The following is a 23,960-nucleotide window of genomic DNA, read 5'->3' as shown; positions in this document are numbered from 1 at the left end:
AGGAAGAGGCCCGTCCACTCTCCCTCTCTAACTGCTGTTCTTCCTGGCTCCGTCTCTTCCTCCTCTCTGTTGGTGAAATCTTGGACATGTACTGAAAGCTTTTGGACCACAGGTCCTGTGGTTTCACACCTACCACAGCCGTCATCTTTACAAGGCCTTTTGTGAACACATGGCATTTACAAGATCCATCCTTGAGTTCTGGTCTACATCCCTGGGGCCTGTATCTGCCTGCCATTCCATGTTCCCAGAGCTCCTCCCTGGGCCAGCCGGCTCAGCCCACCCACAGGGCTGGGACAGCCTCAATCCCTGGGCCAAATGTCTCCCTTGTGCGCACCGACCAGGGAGCCCCAGCCACACAAAGGAACTTCCTTCCGTTCCTTCTCAAACTATGGCCCTTGGAAATAACCTTGGAAAGCTATGAGAACAGTCACATAATGCTTCTCTATAGCTGTTTTCTTTGGAGTGAATCGAAAGTACTAAGGTTCAAAGACAAGGTATGTGAAGTCTCAAGAAACAGGTCTTCTTAGGGAGAACTGGGGTCTTATTAACTAGACCTTACCTGAAATCTACTCCTCCTTATACAAGAGGAGGAGTGCCACTCAGGATAAAAGCTGAATATAGGGATTTATCCCTGCGAAGGTCATCCTCAATTAAGCAAACACGGGTTCAAGGGAACTAAGTTCAAGATACCACCTTTATCACCTTTGTAAAGAAATTAAGGGGCCAGGGCCTTGCTGCCCAAGGATTAGAAGACAAATTCACGACACTAGTGGGCTCGGCACTTGGGAGAAATACTGAATGGAGAAGGCATTAGTGATAAAGTGATACAGATAAGGATTCAGGGCTTCTACAGCAGAATTTTCAGATGAGAATTTCCTATCTGACTTTTAGTTAAAATTGCCTCTAGTTCTCTTGCCACGCAGGGCTACAAGAAGAACAGAAATGTACAGAAAAAAAAAACACAGAACTGGAAAGAATCTCCCTACCAGACTGTAACTTGTCCTCTTGTTGATATTTTTCTTTAGGAGAGAAACACATTTTTAGGCAAGTGAAGACACTCCTTAAGCATTAAATTTGGTGATGTACATAAATGATGTTTTAGGAAACCTCAGAATAATAGTTCTGGAACAGCTTAGTTAAGTAATTCCAACTTCAGCTCCCTGGGGTGATTCCTATCATTCCCTCCACCAGTTCTATCCTGCCAGTCTTGCAAGATTCTTGAGAGGAAACAGAATCTCTGCTGAGGGGTGCAGTACTTTAAATTGGTCTTGCCAGTACTTTAAATCTGGCTCCCAGAGTTGTTTTTCCTAAAGCCTTTTGCCAAATCCTCTGTGCTAACCCTCCTTTACAGGACTGCAGTCTCCCCAGCTTGCTCCCAGCTGCCTGCATTCCCTTTACTTGAAGAGGGGGAGCCCCCAATACATTAGGGCCCCCCAAATCTGTCATCTAATAAGACCCAAGTTTCATCTCCCTGCCTCAATTCTCAAGTGCAGAATCCCCATAAACTCTTAACAAGAGAGGTCAAGTCACTAAGAAAGATCTGGTCAGGAAAACAGTCTATTAACCACTGACATACACACATATAGATCCCTCCTCAAACTCTTAAGTTGGAAAGACTTCCTGGAATCACATCCGGTACAAAATCAAGGAAATGCTCAAAACTAACAGATAATATTCTGAAGCTATAATTAGAACATCAAAACAGTCAGATGGCTTGGAGAGAGCTTACCAACTATTAAGATGTACTTCTCTACCTTTGTTTAGCAACCTGCCCTGGTAGGCTGCCTGCCATGGAAACGCTGTTGTTTAGCCCTCAGACCTGGCCAACTCTTTCCAACCTCATGGACTGCAGCAATACCAGGCTTCCCTGTCCTTCACTATCTCCTGGAGTTTGCTCAAACTCATGTCCATAGAAACAGATAATGCCACCCAAGAAACACCTTTCTCCAAAAGCACCTGCGAGTGTCTGACTTCAATTTGAAAACCATTGCCAGAGAGCAGTTTGAACTCACAGTTCTTTGCTGTTTTCTGTGAAGCCTGCATTTGAGTCCTCTTATCAGCCTCTTACCTTCCTCTGCTGAGCTTGTTGGTGACTTGAAGACAAACACTTTTCTGTAACTAGCCCTACCTGGGCATACGTTTGACCTTCCAGATGGACCTCACCTGTTTCATATGCTTTCAGGTATTCTCCATCATGCAAAAAGTAGCTTTCCAATCTAACATTGATATCATACTTTACAGTCGACCTGATATTTTTCCAGACATATTCCCACTAGATCTTTAAAACCTCCTGTGGGACAGGCATGCGTAATCACTATTTTACAGGTCACGTGACAGAGCACGGTTTTGTGTGTGGGCTTACACCTATCTGCCTCACAGACAAAACCGCTTCCGAGTTCAAACTTTTCGCAGGCTGCTGGCCAGTCTCTGGGGGAAGGCAATTGGATGTATTCATATCCTTGGAAAGTGTCAATAAAAACCCGAAGTGTTCAGCACTTTCACTTGATGTGAATACAGAACATCATTTCGACGTGATGACGGACTAAAGACCCATGCTCTGTCTTGCCCAGCTAGGAGGTGGAGCTGGTTGTTCCGCCTCTTCTCCAGGCCTCTGTGGCGGAGAGATGGGGGCGCATGGTCTACACCGCATCGGGCGGATCTCCTCCGATGGCCCACAGCCCGAGTCTGTGTCACCCCCGCCCGGGCGGTGACATCAACATAGGTCACATGAGCCAGCCCCGGCGGGAGTTCAGACAAGCCCCCTGGAAAAAACCGTGGTTCGCCTGCAAACCGGGCAGACAGACGGGCGCGGGCTCAGCGGCCGCTGCCAGGCCCGGAGCCGGTTGCCAGGAAGGCGCCGGCCTCTCAGCACCCCGGGAGGCCCCCGGGTACACCGCGGTAGGGCGCTGCTCTGCCCGGCGGCCCCTGCCCTGCGACGCGTGCGCCGCACCGGCCTCCGCCCCCGCCCGCAGGACAAAACCGCGCGTGCGCGTAATTAACTCGGCTCAAGGGCACCGGGGATTAGCCTGGGTTTTGCACGCAGACCTTTCAGTTGGAAGAGGCCCTTGAGGTTATCCTGTAGTCTAGACTACCGGGGCAGTGGTTGCGGGTGCTTGTTAAAATTCCAGATTCCTGGGCTCCATCCCCAGAGGCCTGGGTAAAACCCGAGAATCTGCATTCTTAAATCACACCCAGATGATTCAGCACAGGTGGTCCTCATTGGCTGGACCCTCCCTCCTATTTCAAGGAATGTAGGAATTGGAGCACAGACGGGGAGAAATGATCAGCCCAAGGTCGTACAGAATTAAGTGGCAAGCCCGGTGGAGGACCCACATTTGTGGGCCGGCAGTCAAGTGCTTCCCCTCTGCCGTGCCCTGCGTCTTTCCTGCCCCCTTTTCCGGGCCGGTTTAATCAGGACCAGGCAGGTGGGCTGGCGGGCGGTTCACCACATTGGTCAGGCTAACTGAAGGATGGCAGCCCCTTTCTCAGAACTATCCATCAACTCCTCATCAAAGCTCCACTGCCTGCTCTGGGGCCCATGGTGCTGCCTCTGTCCACCTGGGATTGGGGTACCCCGGAGAACGCGCAGCCCACACCTCCACCCAGGGCGCAATGGCCAGTTTTGGGGGTATACACACCCCCTTCCCATACACACTCCTGTGTGGATGTAATCATGGAGGACTGTCTGTGTATAGGCATCACACACTTCATGCAAAAATGTAAATCGCTCCTGTGTCTACATGCGCGCGTGTGTGTGTGTGCGTGTGTGTGCGTGTGTGTGCGTGTGTGTGTGTGTGTGTGTGTGTGTGGAGTTTGGGGGGGGGGAGTGGGTATGAGTTTGGTTTCTGGCTCGAGTTTAGGCACATCCAGTAACAGGCAGTGGCCCCAATCCAGGACAGCTGGATCATACGTGCTGACAGCCACTTTCAATGGCCTGCACGGGGAACTGGACACTCCCATGCAAACCCTCACAAGCAACAGCTGAAGAGGCACCAGGAATAAGCGGAGCTGAGGTTCCTGCACACACTCAAGCCCGGTGGGGTCAGCAAGACTCCCCAGGACAAAGCCTGGAGACGAAGCTGGCCCATGTGGAGGAGAAAGGAGGGGGCCTGGGGCTGTGGCCCTATTTGCTCTCACCCCTGGGGGGACAGCAGCTAGCAGAGGGGTTCTGCCAGGTTTCTGAGAGAGCAAGTCCATCCCCTGCCATGGTCCTCTGCTCCTCCGAAATCTCTGCCCCTCCTTATCTGTCCTGTCCCAGCCTTGCCATCTCAAAACCTCAAGGCTGCAACTCTTTCCGAGAAAGCCAGGAACACAGCTGTGAGTCCCTTCCTTCTGGGGGAGGTCCGGCTCTCCCTCCTGGCTCCAGATGTAAAGGCACAGCTGGGAGAGTGGCAGGAAGCCCACTTGGCAGCTTAGCAGGGTCTGGGAAGATGGGAAAGAAAGCCGGGCAGAGACCGGCAGACAGCAGGGCTATCACGATTATAAAAACCTGGGCCAGGGGTAGAGGGGGTGGAGGGCAAAAGCATTCCATCATTCCATCGCCTGGCCCATCGACTGCTCACAGGCCTTGCCAAGCCCTCAGACACCACCCGTGCCCTGCCCATCCCAATTCTGGCTGCCTGGGCCCCTGGCAGGACTTTCTGTAAACTCTATTTTATGATACCCACTTAATCTAAGAAGGAAACTTGGCTTTCTTTGTCTGTCCACCCTTGTCCTCAAACACACACCTTCCAACATGTGATTCTGGGAACAAGGCTGGTGAGGGAGAGGGAAGGAGGGGAATGAGGGTACTGCCCCTCCTGCCTCTGGAGAGTAAACCAGGATGCAGAGCCAGGCTAGGTGTCCAGCAGACAGGGCCGTCTGGGCACCAGTCGCTTGCCTGCTATGCCAGGATGACAATGCATGACTTGGCACCACCCAAGCATCGTATTCAGTAAACAATGACTTTCCAAATAACCCTGGCCCTCCTGCCCACTACTGGGCGAGGGGGCCCACCACTGTGGCCCGCTCCCCATCCACGTCTTCTTCAATCCGAAAGGACAAAGAGTATCACAGCTGCTTCTGTTTTAGGAAAAATAGTTTAATAATTTGTAACCTACTTTAGGTCACTTCCACCATGGAGCCCCTGCGCCAGTGCTCTTCCCATGCCTGCTGGGAGGGAGCAGCCCCTCTGTGGGGGGTGGGGCACCACCCTCCTGGGAGGCCCGCTCTGGGCCTAGGCCGTAGTGGGTGCATCACTTCTGTGTCAGAAGTGAGCAGAACACTGTCATATGCCCCCTCTTCTGGATGCCATGGGGCCAGCCCACAGCACATTCCTACCCTTTAATTAAATAGCCCCTTAAATAATCTCCCGGCACTGGCAGAGAGGGGATGCCACAGAAGCAAGCCCCCATGCCCAGGCGCAGCCCCTCCTGCCCCAGGGCCTCCACCCTGACTCCATCTGGCCTCCACCAGAGCAATCAGGGGCACGGCCTCGTCTCAGACCTGGACCCCTCCCCACACAGGAGAAGGTGAGTCCAAGCCGGCCAGGCTGGCACCCGGCACCCCCAGAGGCATGGACCGGGGCCACTCAGCAGGGTGAGCCGATGGGAACAGCCCCTGCCCGAGTCAGAAGTAAGTGAGGTTCTTGACCGCTCCGATCTCCAGCATCCGCTTGATGGCCAGGGCCTCCTGGGAGACATTGTGGCCTGACCACTGTGGAGACAGCCAAGGAAGCAAGCTGAGGGACTTCTAGGCAGCTCTCTGGGCCTCCCGTGACCCCACGCCCGGGAGCTCTGTTCCCCAGGCCGCTCTCGCGAGGAAGACAGAATGTGGAGGATGCTGGCCTGGGAGTCCAGATGCCTCTCTCTGTGTGACCTCACAGGTGAGCCATCTCTGGGCCCCCAGCACCACCCTCACTCACTCCGTGCCCCCAGGCCAGTTGGCCCCACGCAGTTCACCAGCAGGGGCCACTTACCATCATGGACTTGAGCGTGATATACTCATAGTAGTGAATGGACTGCTTCTTCTGGTGGGCGTCTGGGTAGCCGAAGCCAGCAATATGCACCAGGTCGCAGAGGTGGAGGGCCAGGGTGATGGCCAGCAGCCCTGTGGTGGGCTTCTGAGGGACAAGGGGTGGACAAGGTATTAGAGGCAGCCAGAGTCTTTCAGCATCTCTAGGCCAGCGCTCTGCAAGAGAACCTTCTAGTATCACGGAAATGTTCTTCATCTGTGCTGTCCTATATGGCAGCGACGAGCCACATGGGGTTCATGCAGCTAAGGAACTGAACTTTTTATTTGATTCAATTCAAACTAAATTTTAAATAGCCTCCTGTGGGGAATTCCCTGGTGGTCCAGTGGTTAGGACTCTGACCAAGCTCTCACTGCCAAGAGCTTGGGTTTGATTCCTGGTCGAGGAACTAAGATCCCACAGGCCATGGGACACAGCCGAAAAAAACAAAAAATAGCCACATGTGGCTCATGACTACCATATGGCATGCTGAAGCTGTGCTTAGCCACTCAGTTGTGTCCAACTCTTTGCAACCTTGAGGACTGTAGCCCACTAGGCTCCTCTGTCCATAGGGATTCTCCAGGCAACAAGAGTAGAGTGGGTTGCCATGCCCTCCCCTAGGGGATCTTCTCAACCCAGGGATCAAACCCAGGTGTCCCACATTGTAGGCAGATTCTTTACCGTCTAAGCCACTGGGGAAGTCCAAGAACACTGGAGTGGGTAGCCTATCCCTTCTCCAGGGGATCTTCCCGACCCAGGAACTGAACCAGGGTCTCCTGCATTGCAGGTGGATTCTTTACCAGCTGAGCTACCAGGGCAGCCCTACCATATGGCATAATACAGCTTAATACATCTGGGGAGGGCTCAGACCTTTGGGGATGATTACAGAATGACGGTAATGACAATAATAATAATATCTATGGCTTTCGGAGCACTTGCTATGTGCCAGACACTGTTATCTTACCCCTTATGTCATCTCATCTGTGTGTGCTTGCCCAGTTGAGTCCGACTCTTTGTGACCCCACGGACTGCAGCCCACCAGGCTCCTCTGTTCATGGGATTCTCCAGGCAAGCAGACTGGAGTGGGTTGCCATTTCCTCCTCCAGGGGATCTTCCCAACCCAGGGATCGAACCCGCATTTCCTGCCTTGGCAGAGGGATTCTTGACCACTGCACCACCTCTCATCCAGTCCTCACAAAAACACTTTGAGATCGATACTTTTATTAGCCCCATTGTATACAGCTGGGGAACTGAGGCTTAGACCTATTAAACAAGTCCCTCCGGGAGTAGAAAGGTTCTGCTCTCCATCCTGGAGAAGCTTACCTCTCCCGGAAGCCCCGGGGCGCTCACACTCCCGGGCTGTGTGCCCTTCGCGAGGGTGGGCTCTGCCTTCCGTGAAATGGGGTCAGCAGTACCTCCCTCAGCCCCCACCGTAGGGGCTGCTATGAAGATCTGTTTCTCCACCTCTAACTCATCCACGGGGATGTGCCACCCGATAGCCTAACTTCACACATCCTCTTTCTTGGCTGGGATGACCTACCTTCCAGAGCACTTCAGTGCCCACTCCCATTGACAAGCCACTCCCCAGATCTTGTCAGACTCCCCAAGGCCGGGTGTTCCCCAGGGCCCCTTTCTGAGCTCTCCTATCTGTCACTTCCTGCCCCAGCCTTCCGTTTCAGCCCTGTTGCTTTTACCTCCATTGTGTTATCTCAACCAGTTCAGACCTCTGCCAAACCACACATTCATCACCTTCTAGCACCTCTGCCCGGACATGGACTTTTTAAACTAGTCAAACTCTCCTATCCCCCTGTATTCCTGTCGTTGTTAAACATATTACCATCTACCCAGTTGTGCTGGAAACCTGGAACTATCATACAGCCTTCAATTTCACCTTAAAATCAATGCTGCTGCTGCTAAGTCGCTTCAGTCGTGTCCGACTCTGTGCAACCCCATAGACGGCAGCCCACCAGGCTCCCCTGTCCCTGGGATTCTCCAGGCAAGAACACTGGAGTGGGTTACCATTGCCTTCTCCGAAAATCAATGCTATAGCAGGAGAATTCTAAGATGACCCTTGCCCTTGAGAGTGTGTATAACCTATGAAAATGATGAGATATATTACGCTGTGTTAGATTGCTTCATATGGCACAGAGGACCGGAAGACAGACAATCCCGGTGGGCTTGACCTCCTCTCATGAGCTTTTACATCCTGGTCTAGAGGTCAGCAGTGGAGGAAGTTGGACATGTGAAACACAAGAAGGATTTACTATGCATTTCTGGCCTAAAGATAGAGGGGGCCGGAGAGCAAGGTATGTGGGCCGCTCTTAACAGGCTGAGGGTGCCACCTCAGGCTGAAAGCCAGCCAGGAAATGGGGACTTCGGTCCTACAACCACAAGGAATCAAATTCTTCCCACAACAAGAATGAACTTGGAAGCAGATTTCCCCTCTGAGCCTCCAGACAAGAACGCAGTCAGAATGCCAACTTGATTTCAGCCGTGTATATTCTAACCAGAGAACCCAGCCATGCTGTACTGGACGTCTGACCTCCAGAACTATGAGTCAATACATGGGTGTTGTTTTAAGCCGTTAAACTGTGGTCATTAGTTAGGCAGTGACAGGAAACCAACACGGATGTCGGGACCATCTATTTCTTCTTCCTTCTGCTAGAAGCCAGGTTCCGGTCCTCAGCTCTGGCGTCTCCCTCTAGCCTTCACCCTCTGTCATCAGGGGCATAAAATTCCTCCTTGCTGTCCCCCATCCACCTCCACGTGCCCTAGAGCTCAGTGCCAGGGGCGCTGCTTGGTCTTGGCGAATGAAATACCTTTCCCCAAGTGTCTGCTCCCTGGGCCCCATGACCCCTTAAGGCCCAACTCTGGTCTCACCTCTTCTGATGGTACCTCTTTGGATAGCCCCAAGCAGAGATCTACCCCTCCTCCAAGACCCCACAGCACTTGGAACAATCTGCTAGAGCATCTTGCCACTCCAGGTTGCAACCTGTGTGTTTATTCTGCTAGGCTGAGTTTCCTTAGTGCAAACAGCATGTCTTACTCCCCGTGTATTCAAAATTGGGGCTTGGTGCTAACCCGTCACGAAAGCAGGCATTCAACACAGGAAGTTGAATCATAGTAGATATTCAGTAAAAATAAAATCATAGGGAGTTCTCTGGTGGCCGATGGCCTAGTGGTTAGGAGTCCAGCTTTCACTGCCATGCATGCGTGCTAAGTCGATTCAGTCGCATCCAACTCTTCGCGACCCCATGGACTGTAGCCCACAAGGTTCCTCTGTCCACGGGATTCTCCAGGCAAGAATAACCCGAGTGAGTTGGCTTTTCCTCCTCCAGGGGATCTTTCCAACCCAGGGATCGAACCCACATCTCCTATATCTCCTACACTGGCAGATGGGTTCTTTACTGCTCATGCCATGGGTTCAGTCCCTGCTCAGGAAACAGATCTCGCAAGCCGTGTGGCACAGCCGAAAAAAAAAAGAATAAAATCATTTATTCAAAATTTGGCTAATATTTATTGAGCATTCACAGTATTCCAATCTTGATGATAAGCACGTTACGTAACTATTTTTTTTAATCCCAGAATGGCTATTGGAAAGGTGAGTACTGATAATTTCCCCACCACTCAGATGAGAAAAACCCTCTAAGTGGTTGACTGGCCCAAGGCCATAGAGCAGGCAGCACCTTGAGTCCTTTCTCTGTCTGACAGTTACTTTTGTCTCCTACCCCATACAACCCAAGGGCTCAACGACACGAGGAAGTACCTGCTTGAGATGTTACCCAGTATGACTCTAGTGGTCTCTAGTGGTCAGCCAGAGACCACTAGAGAGCCAAAACCAAAACCATAACTTGCCGATGCACCCTGCCTCCCGCAACTGCCACGCCTAGCAAACCACGGTATACAGGACCAACGGCAATTCTTTTAACTCCCTTAGACCAATATGTTCCAAGATCAGATCACAGATAAAGTGATCAAATAGTAACCAAAGGATTTGGGCTGGGCTTCATAGGACTTCCCTGGTGGCTCAGACGGTAAAGTGTCTGTCTACAATGCGGGAGACCGAGCGACTTCACTTTTTCGCTTTCCAAAAATAAGACTCCTGACTGTCCAGAATTCCCTGGCTGACCAGTGGTTAGGACTCTACAATTTCACTGCTGGGGGTATAGGTTCATGCTTGGTTGGGAACTAAAATCCCACAAGCCACATAGTCAAAAAAAAAAAAAAAAGACTACTGCCTGTCCCAGTAAATCCCCAGTGTACAGATTCTGATCAGTGCCTGCCAAAACCATCCTCTAACTCTAGCTCCCGAGCCGTAAAAACACCCTCCCCTGACGCCCCACTTTGGCGATGCCTCTGGGCATCGCAAGAATCTGCACTCTTGGGCTTCCCTTGTGGCTCAGTGATGAAGAATCCGCCTGCCAATGCAGGAGACACAAGTTTAATTCCCGGTCCAGGAAGATCCCACATGCCTTGCCATAACTAAGCCTGTGTGCTACAATCCCCAAGCCTGTCCTCTAGAGCCTGGGAACTGCAACTACTGAGCCCACATGCCTCAGCTACTGAAGCCCAAGCACCCTAGAGCCTGTGGCTCTGGAACAAGAGAAGCTGCTGGATGAGAAGCCTGTGCCGCATCTAGACAGTAGCCCCTGGCTCACCACAACGAGAGCAAAGCCCAGGCAGCAACAAAGGCCTAGCACAGCCAAAAACAAATAAAAGTATACATTTAAAAAAAGACAAAACTTACCATTTGTTCTTTTAAAGAAAAAAAAAAGAGTACGAACTCTGCCCGGCTGTAAACATCGGTGTACCAGTCTCTCATTACAGACAGGTGTGTGCCTGGGGCCTGTGTTATTCAGATGCACGCCACCCCCTCCACTGGTATTCTCCCCTCGTCTGGGGTCCTCCGGACCTCCCCAAGCCTCTGGAAGTCCCAGCTACTTCCCACCCAGCCCTCTGGCTTCCCCATCCGTCCGCAACCCCTCACCACCTGCTTAATCTTGTGTGGCTGCTGTATCGGCAGGCTCAGCAGTTTGTCAGCTGCGATCTCCATGTAGAAGGGGTTGAGAATCCGAATCTGTTTGGGGTTGACGTCCCAGATGAGCGGAGGTTGTTTCCAGAAGCCCTTTCGCACCTAGGCGGGTGGGGACGGAAGGCGAGAGGGGAGTGGGTTGAAACCTGCTTCTTGAGTCCAGCCGCTGGGCTCCTCCAGGGAAAGGGGTCCATAGGGGTGGGAGTGGGGACCAGAGGGGAGGAGCAGGGAGAGAGGGGAGTGGGGCAGTCCCCGTGGGAGGCCAGGTGACATGGTGTGGAGAGTATGGGGTCTAAACCTTGCTCACTCCCAACGGCATCCACACAGGTAGAAGGGGCTAGGTCAACATCTGGCAGAAAATGGTCAGGTGGACAGTTCAACATTCAACCAATGGCAAAGAGAGAGAGTGGACTTTCTGGGGTGTGTCCGCCTAGAAGGACAGAGATCTCGACTTTTCTAACCTGCCCCCACCTGGAGATGATAACAGACCGGTCCCTCTGCTCCCAGGCTTCTCACTGGGCCGCCCTGGGCTGCTGTTGCCTGACTGCTGTGGCAGAACACTGAGCTCACGCCTCACCCTCACTGGCTCCTGGGGATCTTGGGGCACACGTGATGGAGCAGGAAGGCCTGACCCGGGCAGCGTTCCTCCACCACAGGCCGAGACTGCTCCCCTCCCAGTCTCCCCACGTACTCGCTTCTTATCACTTAGGATGCTCTCGATCCAGTGGAAGTCCATGGCCTTGAAAGCTACAAGGACGAGGAGTGTGTCGGGGTTGTCCTCCACTTTGGGGTTGAAGTGGGCGGATTCAGGGTAGAAGAGACGCATGGTGGTCTTGGAGCCCACATCCTGCTCGTAGCCAGCCACCGGGGCACTATTTAACCTGGGAGGCGGGGAGGAGGATGCCCGTCACCCTGAGCTCTGCTGGTCTGTTCCCAGACAGAAGAGGGAAGGGCGGCCATACGGACCTGATGACCACGTCGTATTTGTTGATGGCCTCTCCCAGTGAGCTGTTGCGCAGCCGATGCCCGTTCCCCACCACCACGCAGCGGCGGCACTTCAGGCTGCCATGGGAACAGGGTGATGAGACCCAGAAGGAGCCCCTGCTCCAGCTTCACCTCACTCTCCTGCCCTCATCTGCCCCAGGCCCCCTCAGCCCCTACTTCCCATGGACTGTGCAAACGCCAAGTCGCTTCAGTTGTGTCCGACTCTGTGCAAGCCCATGGACTGTAGCCGCCAGGCTCCCCTGTCCATGGGATTCTCCAGGCAAGAACACTGGAGTGGCTGGCCATGCCCTCCTCCAGGGGATCTTCCTGCCCAAGGGATGGAATCCATGTCTCTTAAATCTCCTGCATCAGCAGGCAGGTTCTTTACCACTAGCACCACTTGGGAAGCCCCCTACATGGACCAGGCATCTCCAAAGAGTTCTGCTCCTGGTCATGCTGACTCTGCAGCCCTGGGCTTTCAAGGGAGAGGAAGCTGAGCAGAGCACAGGAGAGAGAGAAGGAGAGGAGGGAAGATGCCTGGGAAGGACTGCAAAGCAATCCCATTTCAGAGTCCCCGACTGCCCCCCAGGCCAGCCTGTTACCACGGCAATACCCTCAGCAACCTCTGCCCACTCTAGCAACACGATACCCAGGCTCAGTTGCCATGGGGACCGGTGTCCCCACCTCCCTGGAGACACGCAGGCTCACTGGGAGGTGCTGGACCGTGACTGTTTCTCACTGAGGCAGGAAGGCGTGTCTCCTTACCTCTGGATGCTCTCTGGGATGGAGTAGCTCGTGATGGCTAGCACCCGGAGGAGCAGATCTTCTGCAAAAGGACCAGATTGGACGGGGCTGATGACAACAGCAACCTCTCCAAAGGCTGCCAGCCCTCCCTCCCCTGACCCCAGTGTCTGAGCCTGGCTGAGAACTTGGGTGCTGGGACCGTGGATGGCAAAGAATGAGAAGTAGTGTGGCCAAGGTGAGGCCACCATTCCCACCCAGCCCGCTCCCCAAGGCAGGCACTTACCACTCCCCTTGGTCCCGTAGGGCAGCTCATAGAGAGATGGGGTCTTGACCCAGAAATAATCTTTAAGCTGAAGGAAGAAAGGCTGTTCTCGGGAGTAGCTGTGCAGAGGTGAAGGCAGGGTGGGGATGAGAAACTGATTAATCTTGATTCCAGAAACAGGGTCAGACCACAGACTAATATCATGTATACACGTCCAAGGCCTCCCCCGCCCTCACTGGCTTCACCTGACCCGTGATCTCCAGCATGGTTTCCTACTCCAATGGCAAGCCACTTCAGTATTCTTGCCTTGAGAACCCCATGAACAGTAGGAAAGGGCAAAATGATAGGATACCGAAAGAGGAACTCCTCAGGTCAGTAGGTGCCCAATATGCTACTGGAGATCAGAGAAGAAATAACTCCAGAAAGAATGAAGGGATGGAGCCAAAGCAAAAACAATACCCAGTTGTGGATGTGACTGGTGACAGAAGCAAGATCCGATGCTATAAAGAGCAATATTGCATAGGAACCTGGAATGTCAGGTCCATGAATCAAGGCAAATTGGAAGTGGTCAAACAAGAGATGGCAAGGGTGAACGTCAACATTCTAGGAATCAGCGAACTAAAATGGGCTGGAATGGGTGAATTTAACTCAGATGACCATTATATCTACTACTGCGGGCAGAAATCCCTCAGAAGATACGGAGTAGCCATCATGGTCAACATAAGAGTCCGAAATGCAGTACTTGGATGCAATCTCAAAAATGACAGAATGATCTCTGTTCATCTCCAAGGCAAACCATTCAATATCACAGTTATCCAAGTTTATGGCCCAACCAGTAATGCTGAAGAAGCTGAAGTTGAACGGTTTTATGAAGACCTAAGAGACCTTTTAGAACTAACACCCAAAAAGGATGCCCTTTTCATTATAAGGGACTGGAATGCAAAAGTAGGAAGTCAAGAAACACCTGGAGTAACAGGCAAATTTGGCCTTGGAATGTGGAATGAAGCAGGGCAAAGACTAATAAGAGTTTTGCCAAGAAAATGCACTGGTCATAGCAAACACCCTCTTCCAACAACACAAGAGAAGACTCTACACATGGACATCAGCAGATGGTCAACACCAAAATCAGATTGATTATATTCTATGCAGCCAAAGATGGAGAAGCTCTATACAAAAACAAGACCAGGAGCTGACTGTGGCTCAGATCATGAACTCCTTATTACCAAATTCAGACTTAAATTGAAGAAAGTAGGGAAAACCGCTACACCATTTAGGTATGACCTAAATCATCTCCCTTATGATTAGACAGTGGAAGTGAGAAATAGATTTAAGGGCCTAGATCTGATAGATAGAGTGCCTGATGAACTATGGAATGAGGTTCATGACATTGTGCAGGAGACAGGGATCAAGACCATCCCCATGGAAAAGAAATGCAAAAAAGCAAAATGGCTGTCTGGGGAGGCCTTACAAATAGCTGTGAAGAGAAGAGAAGCAAAAAGCAAAGTAGAAAAGGAAAGACATAGGCATCTAAATGCAGAGTTCCAAAGAATAGCAAGGAGAGATAAGAAAGCCTTCTTCAGCGATCAATGCAAAGAAATAGAGGAAAACAACAGATTAGGAAAGACTGGAGATCTCTTCAAGAAAATTAGAGATACCAAGGGAATATTTCATGCAAAGATGGGCTCGATAAAGGACAGAAATGGTCTAGACCTAACAGAAGCAGAAGATATTAAGAAGAGGTGGCAAAAATACACGGAAGAACTGTACAGAAAAGATCTTCATGACCCAGATAGTCATGATGATGTGATCACTAATATAGAACCAGACATCTTGGAATGTGAAGTCAAGTGGGCCTTAGAAAGCATCACTAGGAACAAAGCTAGTGGAGGTGATGGAATTCCAATTGAGCTGTTTCAAATGCTAAAAGACGATGCTGTGAAAGTGCTGCACTCAATATGCCAGCAAATTTGGAAAACTCAGCAGTGGCCACAGGACTGGAAAAGGTCAGTTTTCATTCCAATTCCAAAGAAAGGCAATGCCAAAGAATGCTCAAACTACTGCGCAATTGAACTCATCTCACATGCTAGTAAAGTAATGCTCAAAATTCTCCAAGCCAGGCTTCAGCAATACGTGAACCGTGAACTCCCTGACGTTCAAGCTGGTTTTAGAAAAGGCAGAGGAACCAGAGATCAAATTGCCAACATCTGCTGGATCATGCAAAAAGCAAGAGAGTTCCAGAAAAACATCTATATCTGCTTTATTGCCTATGCCAAAGCCTTTGACTGTGTGGATCACAATCAACTGTGGAATATTCTGAAACAGATGGGAATACCAGACCACCTGACCTGCTTCTTGAGAAATCTGTATGTAGGTCAAGAAGCAACAGTTAGAACTGGACATGGAACAACAGACTGGTTCCAGATAGGAAAAGGAGTACGTCAAGGCTATATATTGTCACCCTGCTTATTTAACTTCTATGCAGAGTACATCATGAGAAACGCTGGACTGGAAGAAACACAAGCTGGAATCAAGATTACCGGGAAAAACATCAATAACCTCAGATATGCAGATGACACCACACTTATGGCAGAAAGTGAAGAGGAGCTAGAAAGCCTCTTGATGAAAGTGAACGAGGAGAGCGAAAAAGTTGGCCTAAAGCTCAACATTCAGAAAACGAAGATCATGGCATCCAGTCCCATCACTTTCATGGGAAATAGATGGGGAAACAGTGGAAACAGTGTCAGACTTTATTTTGGGGGGCTCCAGAATCACTGCAGATGGTGACTGCAGCCATGAAATTAAAAGATGCTTACTCCTTGGAAGAAAAGTTATGACCAACCTAGATAGTATATTCAAGAGCAGAGACATTACTTTGCCGACTAAGGTCCGTCTAGTCAAGGCTATGATTTTTTCTGTGGTCATGTATGGATGTGAGAGTTGGACTGTGAAGAAGGCTGAGCGTCAAAGAATTGATGCTTTTGAACTGTGGTGTTGGAGAAGACTCTTGAGAGTCCCTTGGACTGCAAGGAGATCCAACCAGTTCATTCTGAAGGAGATCTACCCTGGGATTTCTTTGGAAGGAATGATGCTAAAGCTGAAGCTCCAGTACTTTGGCCACCTCATGAGAAGAGTTGACTCATTGGAAAAGACTTTGATGCTGGGAGGGATTGGGGGCAGGAGAAGGGGATGACAGAGGATGAGATGGCTGGATGGCATCACGGACTCGATGGACTTGAGTCTGAATGAACTCCAGAAAATGGTGACGAACAGGGAGGCCTGGTGTGCTGCGATTCATGGGGTCACAAAGAGTCGGACACGACTGAGCGACTGAACTGAACTGAGCTGTACTCAGCCCACCCCCTACTTCACACACTTACTTGCCAAAGAGCTTGGAGACCATCTTTTCCGCCTCACCCTGGAGGCATGGCTCCCTCTTCCCTGGGGCGGGAAAATAAAAGCTGGAGACAGAAAGAAGAGGAGATAGGAGCTCCAGTCAGACCTCCCAGGCCCAGGGGCCAGTGTTTCAGGCAGCCCCCACCTCCTCCCAGGGCATGAAGGCTCCAAGGCCCTGGAGAGTGACTCACAGGCTGGAATCATCTCAGCCCAAGTCCCACCTTGAAACCAAATCACTGCGAACCCAGCTCTTCCTTCTCCTAAACCCCTTGCGTGAGAGACCTGGGGACCCATCCCAGACCTTACTTCCCCAAACCCTCCCAACCACGCTCACAGAAAGATTCTGAGCTAACAGTGTAACAGAGAGGCCACCCCCTGGCTCTCTGAACCCTCCTCCCTACCACTAGGTCCCCACTCCGCGACACTCCATCCCTGAGCCCCCTTCCGAAAAAAAAAAAAAAAAAAACCCACAGAAGAACATGAAAGACGGACTCACAGCTCAATGTACCTGTCCTCTCGAGAGATCGAGTACCACACCATGACAGCCAGGAAGAGAGCCAGCATGGCCAGGAGCTTCCAGCCTGCGGGCGAACACACACAAGAGCTGGAGGCAGGAACAGGCAGGCATGGCCCCAGGCCACCTGCCCCACCTGCCCCACCTGGAGCTCCCGCAACCCCAGCTCAGGGCAGGCCCCTGCTAGGCCATAGTTCTCTGGGTTGGGGCTTGGACCTGAGCATGTCTGCCATCCTCCAAGAGGAAGAGAGGTGCCCCCAGCTCCGTATCTGTCCTCCCACAGCCCCTGGGAGGGTCGAGGGAAGGTGCTGAAGACTGCCTCCGGGGAGCCCACCCCCGAGGGCGGGGGAGCTCTTGGTGAACACTCACGGGACTTGCTGATCATGTTTCTCAGCTGCCAGGGTTCCTGGGGAGAGTTGTCATCCCGGCTGCCTCGGGCCACCTAGGAGGCAGGGGTCACAGGTGTGCGGTCAGTGTCGTGAACGCTCTGGCCTCGGCACTGGACCAGGGCACACCCACAGCCTGCCTCTTCCCACCTCCAGGAAGCACACAGCTGCAGGGCCATCCAGGGGGCAGCCCTCCTCACTCTGAATGTCCCCCTAACCCCTCGAAGGCAACTGCAGGGATCCAGAGGGATCTTATGCCCCAGAAAGGGAAACCACATCCCACCGCTCAGATTCCATCCCAGGCCAGACCGGCCCACCCCAGCTTCCCAGGCACGGCTGCCCTCACCGTCCTCTCCCTTGGTTTGACCTCAGAAGGGTCAGCTCCAGGAAACAGATGTACATCCACCCATTTTCTACATGAAAGTTAAGCTCAAAGGTACAAGGGTATGATTCACATTTGCACAAGTGAAGTGAAGTTTATCTCTTCTGCACATTCAAGGCATTCCCTTGGTGCTGGCCACCACCCACCCCTCCATCACCAAGCTCCCGCTACTCCACCCGAATAGCTCCACTGGGACCACACCCTGGTGAGGGTGGGGGCCACCAGATGGTCCAGGAGGCCTCCTGCAGCCCTTCTAGACTCTGGCTGAGTGCACGCGGCATCCAAGCCTTCACTGCCCAGGTGCACCGGGGAAGGCAGTGGAGGCGACTGTTTTAATGGGAGCACAGAGAGTAGGAGGGGCTTCCTTCGTAGCTCAGTGGTAAAAAAAATCTGCCTGCAATGCAGGAGACATAGAAGACGCAGGTTCGATCCTTGGGTCAGGAAGATCCCCTGGAGGAGGGCATGGCAACCCACTCCAGAATTCTTGCCTGCAGAATCCCCATGGACAGAGGAGCCTGGAGGGCTACAGTCCATGGGGTTGCAAAGAGTTGGACACGACTGAAGTGACTGCGCGCCCACATACACACACACACACACACACACACACGGGCAGTGGGAAGGGTCTGGTCGGTCACAGAGGAGACAGGAGACCCTTTCAGGTAAGGGCAGAGGCCGGCAAGGTGAGGACGGCGCAGGGTGTGTTGCTACACGCACACAAAGACGTCCTTCTGATCACACATCCAGCCAAGGGCCACGATTCTGAGTCACCGGGAATTCATTTCTGCAGCTCAAAGAGCCACACGAAAGAGATACGGGACACAGGGCGCCAGCTTCTTCTCTCCATGCCACTTTCACTTCCCCCAGTGATCTGGTTCATAAGAATCACGAGAGCCACGTACGAAAAACACAGCTTTCAGGGCCTTTTCTTGAGACTGCTTCAGCCAGCTGGGGTGGGACCTGGGACGGGCATTTCCACGAGCAGCCCTACTGATTCTTCTGACAGATAAGGAAAGGAAGAGAAGCCCTCGTGATTGTGCTCTCTTGGAGATAAATGAAAAATCTCAGATGATTTCTCAGTGGTGGGGGCCCGCATTGGGATGAGATTTGGTTCTTGTTAGAAACCATAAATCGATTATCCTGAATGCTCTTCTATTAAGGAGTCAATGCTCTGCTCTGGGCAGGGGAGGGGGACACTCCCCAGGCTCCACCCTGAGCCAACAAACATGCAATGAGAATGTCAAGGGGAAGGGAAAGCGGATGGGGGAAGAGGAGAGGGGTGTGGACCAGAGTCAGATGTTCTCAGCAGGGTCAGGCGGGCCCATCTCTGAGTCCCAGGGCGGTTGGAGGATGGCTCTGTCCAGGAAGGAAAAGCTTTAGAGTTGTAATCAGCAGACCCCAGTGGAAGTCAAGACCCACTGCTATTCCAAGGGTGGCCCACCTTCCGATCCACCCAAAGCAACTGCCAAGTCATCCCCGACCACATCATCTCTTTAACATGCTTCTCCTGATCAGAAATTCGTTTAATTACTTGCTCTCTGTCTGTCTTCCCCACTGCAAATAAGCCCTGGGAGGGGAAGAATCGGGTCTGTCTTATCCCCAGCTCAAGCCTCAGCATCCAGCACAGCCAGTGGGTTATCTTGGGGGAGTCACTGTCCCCTTTCTGACCCTCGGTTTCTTCAGCTTTAAAACTGGGAGGTTGGTCTAACAAATGCTTGTGATTCCACTATATCAATATTTATCAGATCCACAACCTGAGCCTCACCAGGGACCTTATTAGAAATGTATAATCTCAGGTCGGACTTCCCTATAGCTCAGATGGTAAAGAATCTGCCTGTAATGCAGGAGACCCAGGTTCCATCCCTAGGTCAGGAAGATTCCTTGGAGAAGGAAATGGCAACTCACTCCAGTATTCTTGCCTGGAGAATCCTATGGACAGAGGAGCCTGGTAGGCTAGAGTCCATGGGGTCACAGAGAGTCGTACAGGACTAGCTGACTAACACACACAGTCTCAGGTCCCACCCAGATGCGCAAATCAGAGCCTGCATTTGCAAAAGATTTCCTGATGATTCACATGCACAGTCAAGTTTGAAAAGCACTTGTCAAGATGGATGTCCTTGAACTTGGTTGAACAGGAGAATTGCAGTATCTGGGGTTCCCTACCTGGGAATTCTGACAGAACTGACCTGGCCCAACACTGGAATTTGTTCAAGCACCCAGGGTGATTCTAACCCAGTCAATGGTTGAGAACCACTGGTCCAGATAATGGCGGAAGCAGGCTTCTCAATCTTCAACACGTGCATTCTGACTCAGTGGGTCTTGTGAGTCTGCATTCTAACCAGGTCCCAAGTGGTGCTTGTTGCTAGACTGGGACCACGCTCTGAGCTGCAAAGCTCGAAACCAGATCCTCCAGACTCGCCCATTTCTTTACACTGTGAACCGCACCTTCTCCCACCCTGTGAGCCCTCACTCTTCCTTTAGGATCACGAATCAGCACATCGCACTCCAACTCCCTTTATCGGGAGGTCACAGCACTGGATACACAGGGCAGTTACCTGAGAAGCTAAAGCATTTACTGATATCCGGGCCCCACTTTCCAAGAGTCTTATTTAATTGGTTGAGGGATGGGGCCCAGGCACTGGCCAGCAAAAAAACAAACAAACAAAAAACCTTGCCTTTCTTGTTATTTGAACATGCAGCCAAGATGGAGAACACTATAGAGAGTATGTTCCGCAGTCACCAAAAGTCAAAGGTCTCAGCCGTCCTCAATGGAGCAGACCTTTGCTGGTCAGAGACGACGGGTCCCCAGGAACAAGACAATTACTCTTCTCTGAACCTCCTGCCTAGTACAGGTCTACACTTTCTTCCTAAATTTATGCTAGGTAGACTGTCTAGTTCTGGGGTTTGCTCCAAGAAACCAACCAGGGATGCCATCTGCCCATGCCTTCCCCTGGCTGGCCAAGCCACGAGAAGGCTCAGCCCCTCTAGGATTCTAGGAAGACGGGCTTCTTGGGCTGGCTGCTGCCTCAAGACCACTCGGAGCCTTCTCCCAGCAGCTGTCCCCCATCCCTGACAGCTCCTGGGGACAAAAGGCCATGAGGAAAGTCACAGAAGGGTACCTGAGCAGGGGAACAGGAATCTGATCCACTCACGTCCAAGGCGCGGCAACCTCTGCCTGCCACCAGCTGCCCGGGAGATCCAGCTCAGTCAGGTAAAGCTGACCCCAAGGCAGAACACCGTGTGCCCTCCCCGTGTTCTGCTGAGAACCACGGTGTCCCTGCCTGCAGAGATGCTGGGCCCCGCCTTGGACTGGCCGAAGGGCAGACCTGGGGGATGAGGGGGAAGGACTGAGGGCTTCCTGCAGCCCTGGGAGCCTGGCAGCCTCACATGCTCTGCAAGCACTCAGCAGGCACCTGCTATACCAAGAGGAACAGGACTGGGCATCACCTGCAGACACGGCCTGATGCCAGGTCCATCCAAGCCCCTGGGCCCATCAGAGGGCTGTGGCTCAATGTTCCTGAGAAGAGGGATGGGAAAACCAGTGGGGCAGAAGCATAGGCTGCGATCTTACTGGTTCAGAAACCCTGAGCAAGTCACACAATCTATGCCCGTGTCCCTCAGTTCTGGGCGGAAATCCGAGGCTGCCCACCTGCCACCTCCTCACTCACCTGCCAGTCCTGCTCCCTCCAGCCCCCTCCACCAAGAGGACACCGGTCCCCACCCACCCTTCCAGCGTTGTTCCCAACTAGTGACTGATCCCCCTACCTTGCTGCTTCCATCTTTCCCCCTCCTCCACTCCCTTTGACTTAGACTCAACTCCCCCTGTACCTAAAACAAAAGCAAAACCCTCTCTGGGCTTCCGTGGTGCCTCAGTGGTAACGAATCCGCCTGCCAATGCAGGAGACGCAGGTTGGATCCCTGATCTGGGAAGATCCCTTATACCACGGAGCTACTAAGCCCGTGCGCCACAACTACTGAGCCTGTGACCTAGGGCCCAAGAGCCGCAAGTACTGAGCCCACATGCCGCTACTGAAGCCTGCATGTCCCAAAGCCCGTGCTCCACAGCAAGAGAAACCCCTGTAGTGAGAGGCCCACGCAGCACAGCTCGAGGGTAGCCCCGGCTCTCCGCAACCAGAGAGAGCCCTTGCAGCAACGAAAACCTCCCCATCACAGCAAAATAAAATAACTTATTTTTTAAAAACCCTCTGCCTCTGTCTCCTCCTCCTGTTACCCATGCATCCCCGTCTTGAGCTCCGATCGTCAAACTCCTTCACCTGGGCCACATGCTCACGTGCCCCTCAGCCCTCTACCGGTCCGCCACCCCATCCCTACCTTGCTTTTACGCTGAGTTCACTCCTGCCGCAGCCCTCTGTGGCCTCCTAACTGTCAACCTGAGAAAGGTCTATTTTCACTCATCTCCCATCCCAAGGCCCCTGCTACTATCAGCTGAGGCCTCCCTGGCTTTGCTCAAGACTCTGTAGGTTTCCGCCACGCTGGCTGCACTTTCTTTAAGCGCTGGCATTCTCCAAGGAGCTGCCCTTGAATCCCTGCTCTTTCTCTGTTTGTTTTCCCAGGCCAGGTTCGTTCATCTTCAGAGGCTTAACTACTACTCAAACCCTGATGATTCAAGCTCCTTTTTCAGCTCTGTAATTTCTCTCCTGGAACCCATCCTAATATTTCCAGTTTTCTACTGCACATCCTCCCTGTGTGTATGCTGAGTCGCTTCAGTCATGTCTGACTCTTTGTGACCCCTTGGACTGTAGCCCTCCAGGCTCCTCTGTCCATGGGATTTTCCAGGCAAGAATACTGGAGTGGGTTGCCATTTCCTTTTCCAGCTCATCCTCCCTTAATGATCTTAAAGTTTTCACACTTAACATGTCCAAAACTGGATCCCCGTCTGTCCGTACCCTCCCAACCCCACATTCTCATCAACTCATCCATCCAATGTCCCCCTTCCCTTCACACCATCCCTGCTGCTGCTGCTAAGTTGCTTCAGTCGTGTCTGACTCTGTGTGATCCCATAGACGGCAGCCCACCAGGCTCCCCCGTCCCTGGGATTCTCCAGGCAAGAACACTGGAGTGGGTTGCCATTTCCTTCTCCAATGCATGAAAGTGAAAAGTGAAAGAAGTGCTCAGTCGTGTCCGACTCTTCGCGACCGCATGGACTGCAGCCCACCAGGCTCCTCGGTCCATGGGATTTTCCAGGCAAGAGTGCTGGAGTCGGGCGCCATTGCCTTCTCCAACCACCCCTGCTAAATGCCATCAATTCTACTGTTGGTTCCTCATTCCAGCAATGCTTGCTGAACTCCCACTAAATACTGGGGAGGCACTGGGGTGCAAAGCCTGATACAGCTCATTGCAGCATAAAGGTCACATAGTCTAGAGCGTCGGAAGTACTGAGTTGGCCAAAAAGGTGGTTCAGGTTTTCGCATAAGCTGGTACCAAAGAACCTGAAGGAATTTTTGGCCAACCCAATTCTTCTGAAAGCAGCTTTCCTGAACCATAGACTTTTCCTGAACCATAGACTGATTCTGGATCTCACTTCAATTTCTCCACTTCCTAACTGATCCCTTCACCACAAGTCTTTCTTTGCTGGAGCCACTTCTTCAGAACTACCTACACAGTATCTTTCTAAGAAACAAAGTGGACAAACCATCCCCCTGCTTTCATTGTTCCCCATTCCTTCAGTGAAAAACCACAGCTCTTTGTAGAGGCAACCAGGGTGCTTCACTGGGCTTCCCTGGTGGCTCAGCGGTAAAGAATCCGCCCGCCAGTGTAGGAGATGAGGGTTTGATCTCTGGGTTAGGAAGATCCCCTGGAGAAGGAAATGGCAGCCCACTCCAGTATTCTTGCCTGGGAAATCCCATGGGCTAAGGAGCTGGTCAGGCTATATATAGTCCATGGGGTCAAAAAGAGTCAGACACAGCGACTAAACAACAAGGGGTGCTTCGGCCCCAGGCCACAAGCCCTGTACGTCCACCTCCTAGTTCCTCCTAGTACCTGCAGGAGCATCTTTTTCTTGCAGAATCCCCACCCCTCTGCACAGGCTTCCCTCCTATACGAAGACCCCAGGCCCCCACTGTTAGCCTTAACAATCTCACTCCTGCACCATCGGCTCAAACGGCCCCTCCTCTATGAAGTGTTTTCTGACAATTCTCGGCAATGTTTTTCTTTCCACACAATATTGTTTATGTCTTGATTTTAGCACCTATCAGATAGTAAAATTTTGTATTATATAATTACTATTTTCATGGCTTGCCCACTATCCTCTGACCTC

General features: G+C 52.0%; 1 protein-coding gene across 2 annotated transcripts in view; it reads right to left on the bottom strand.

The window, feature by feature from the left end:
- Positions 1–5,110: 5,110 nt before the first annotated feature.
- The window catches only part of ST3GAL4 (ST3 beta-galactoside alpha-2,3-sialyltransferase 4), a 42,507-nt gene continuing 23,657 nt past the window's right edge, over positions 5,111–23,960 (bottom strand). The window contains exons 2-11 of one of the 2 annotated variants that reach the window (XM_052662114.1): positions 17,288–17,360; positions 16,901–16,985; positions 16,389–16,469; positions 13,033–13,130; positions 12,771–12,831; positions 11,988–12,083; positions 11,713–11,902; positions 10,980–11,123; positions 5,957–6,100; positions 5,111–5,694 (exon numbers count right to left, since the gene is read on the bottom strand). In XM_052662114.1, coding sequence (XP_052518074.1) covers positions 5,608–5,694; positions 5,957–6,100; positions 10,980–11,123; positions 11,713–11,902; positions 11,988–12,083; positions 12,771–12,831; positions 13,033–13,130; positions 16,389–16,469; positions 16,901–16,985; positions 17,288–17,303 — 1,002 coding nt within the window. In that variant the 5' untranslated portion in view covers positions 17,304–17,360 and the 3' untranslated portion in view covers positions 5,111–5,607. The remainder of the gene's footprint in view (positions 5,695–5,956; positions 6,101–10,979; positions 11,124–11,712; positions 11,903–11,987; positions 12,084–12,770; positions 12,832–13,032; positions 13,131–16,388; positions 16,470–16,900; positions 16,986–17,287; positions 17,361–23,960) is intronic. The other variant, XM_052662115.1, reaches the window with a different exon arrangement.

This window comes from Budorcas taxicolor, chromosome 25 (genome assembly GCF_023091745.1).
Source record: "Budorcas taxicolor isolate Tak-1 chromosome 25, Takin1.1, whole genome shotgun sequence".
In the NCBI taxonomy this organism is placed as follows: domain Eukaryota; kingdom Metazoa; phylum Chordata; class Mammalia; order Artiodactyla; family Bovidae; genus Budorcas; species Budorcas taxicolor.
The sequence above is the reverse complement of the archived record's forward strand: the minus strand, read 5'-3'. Positions and strand labels throughout refer to the sequence as shown.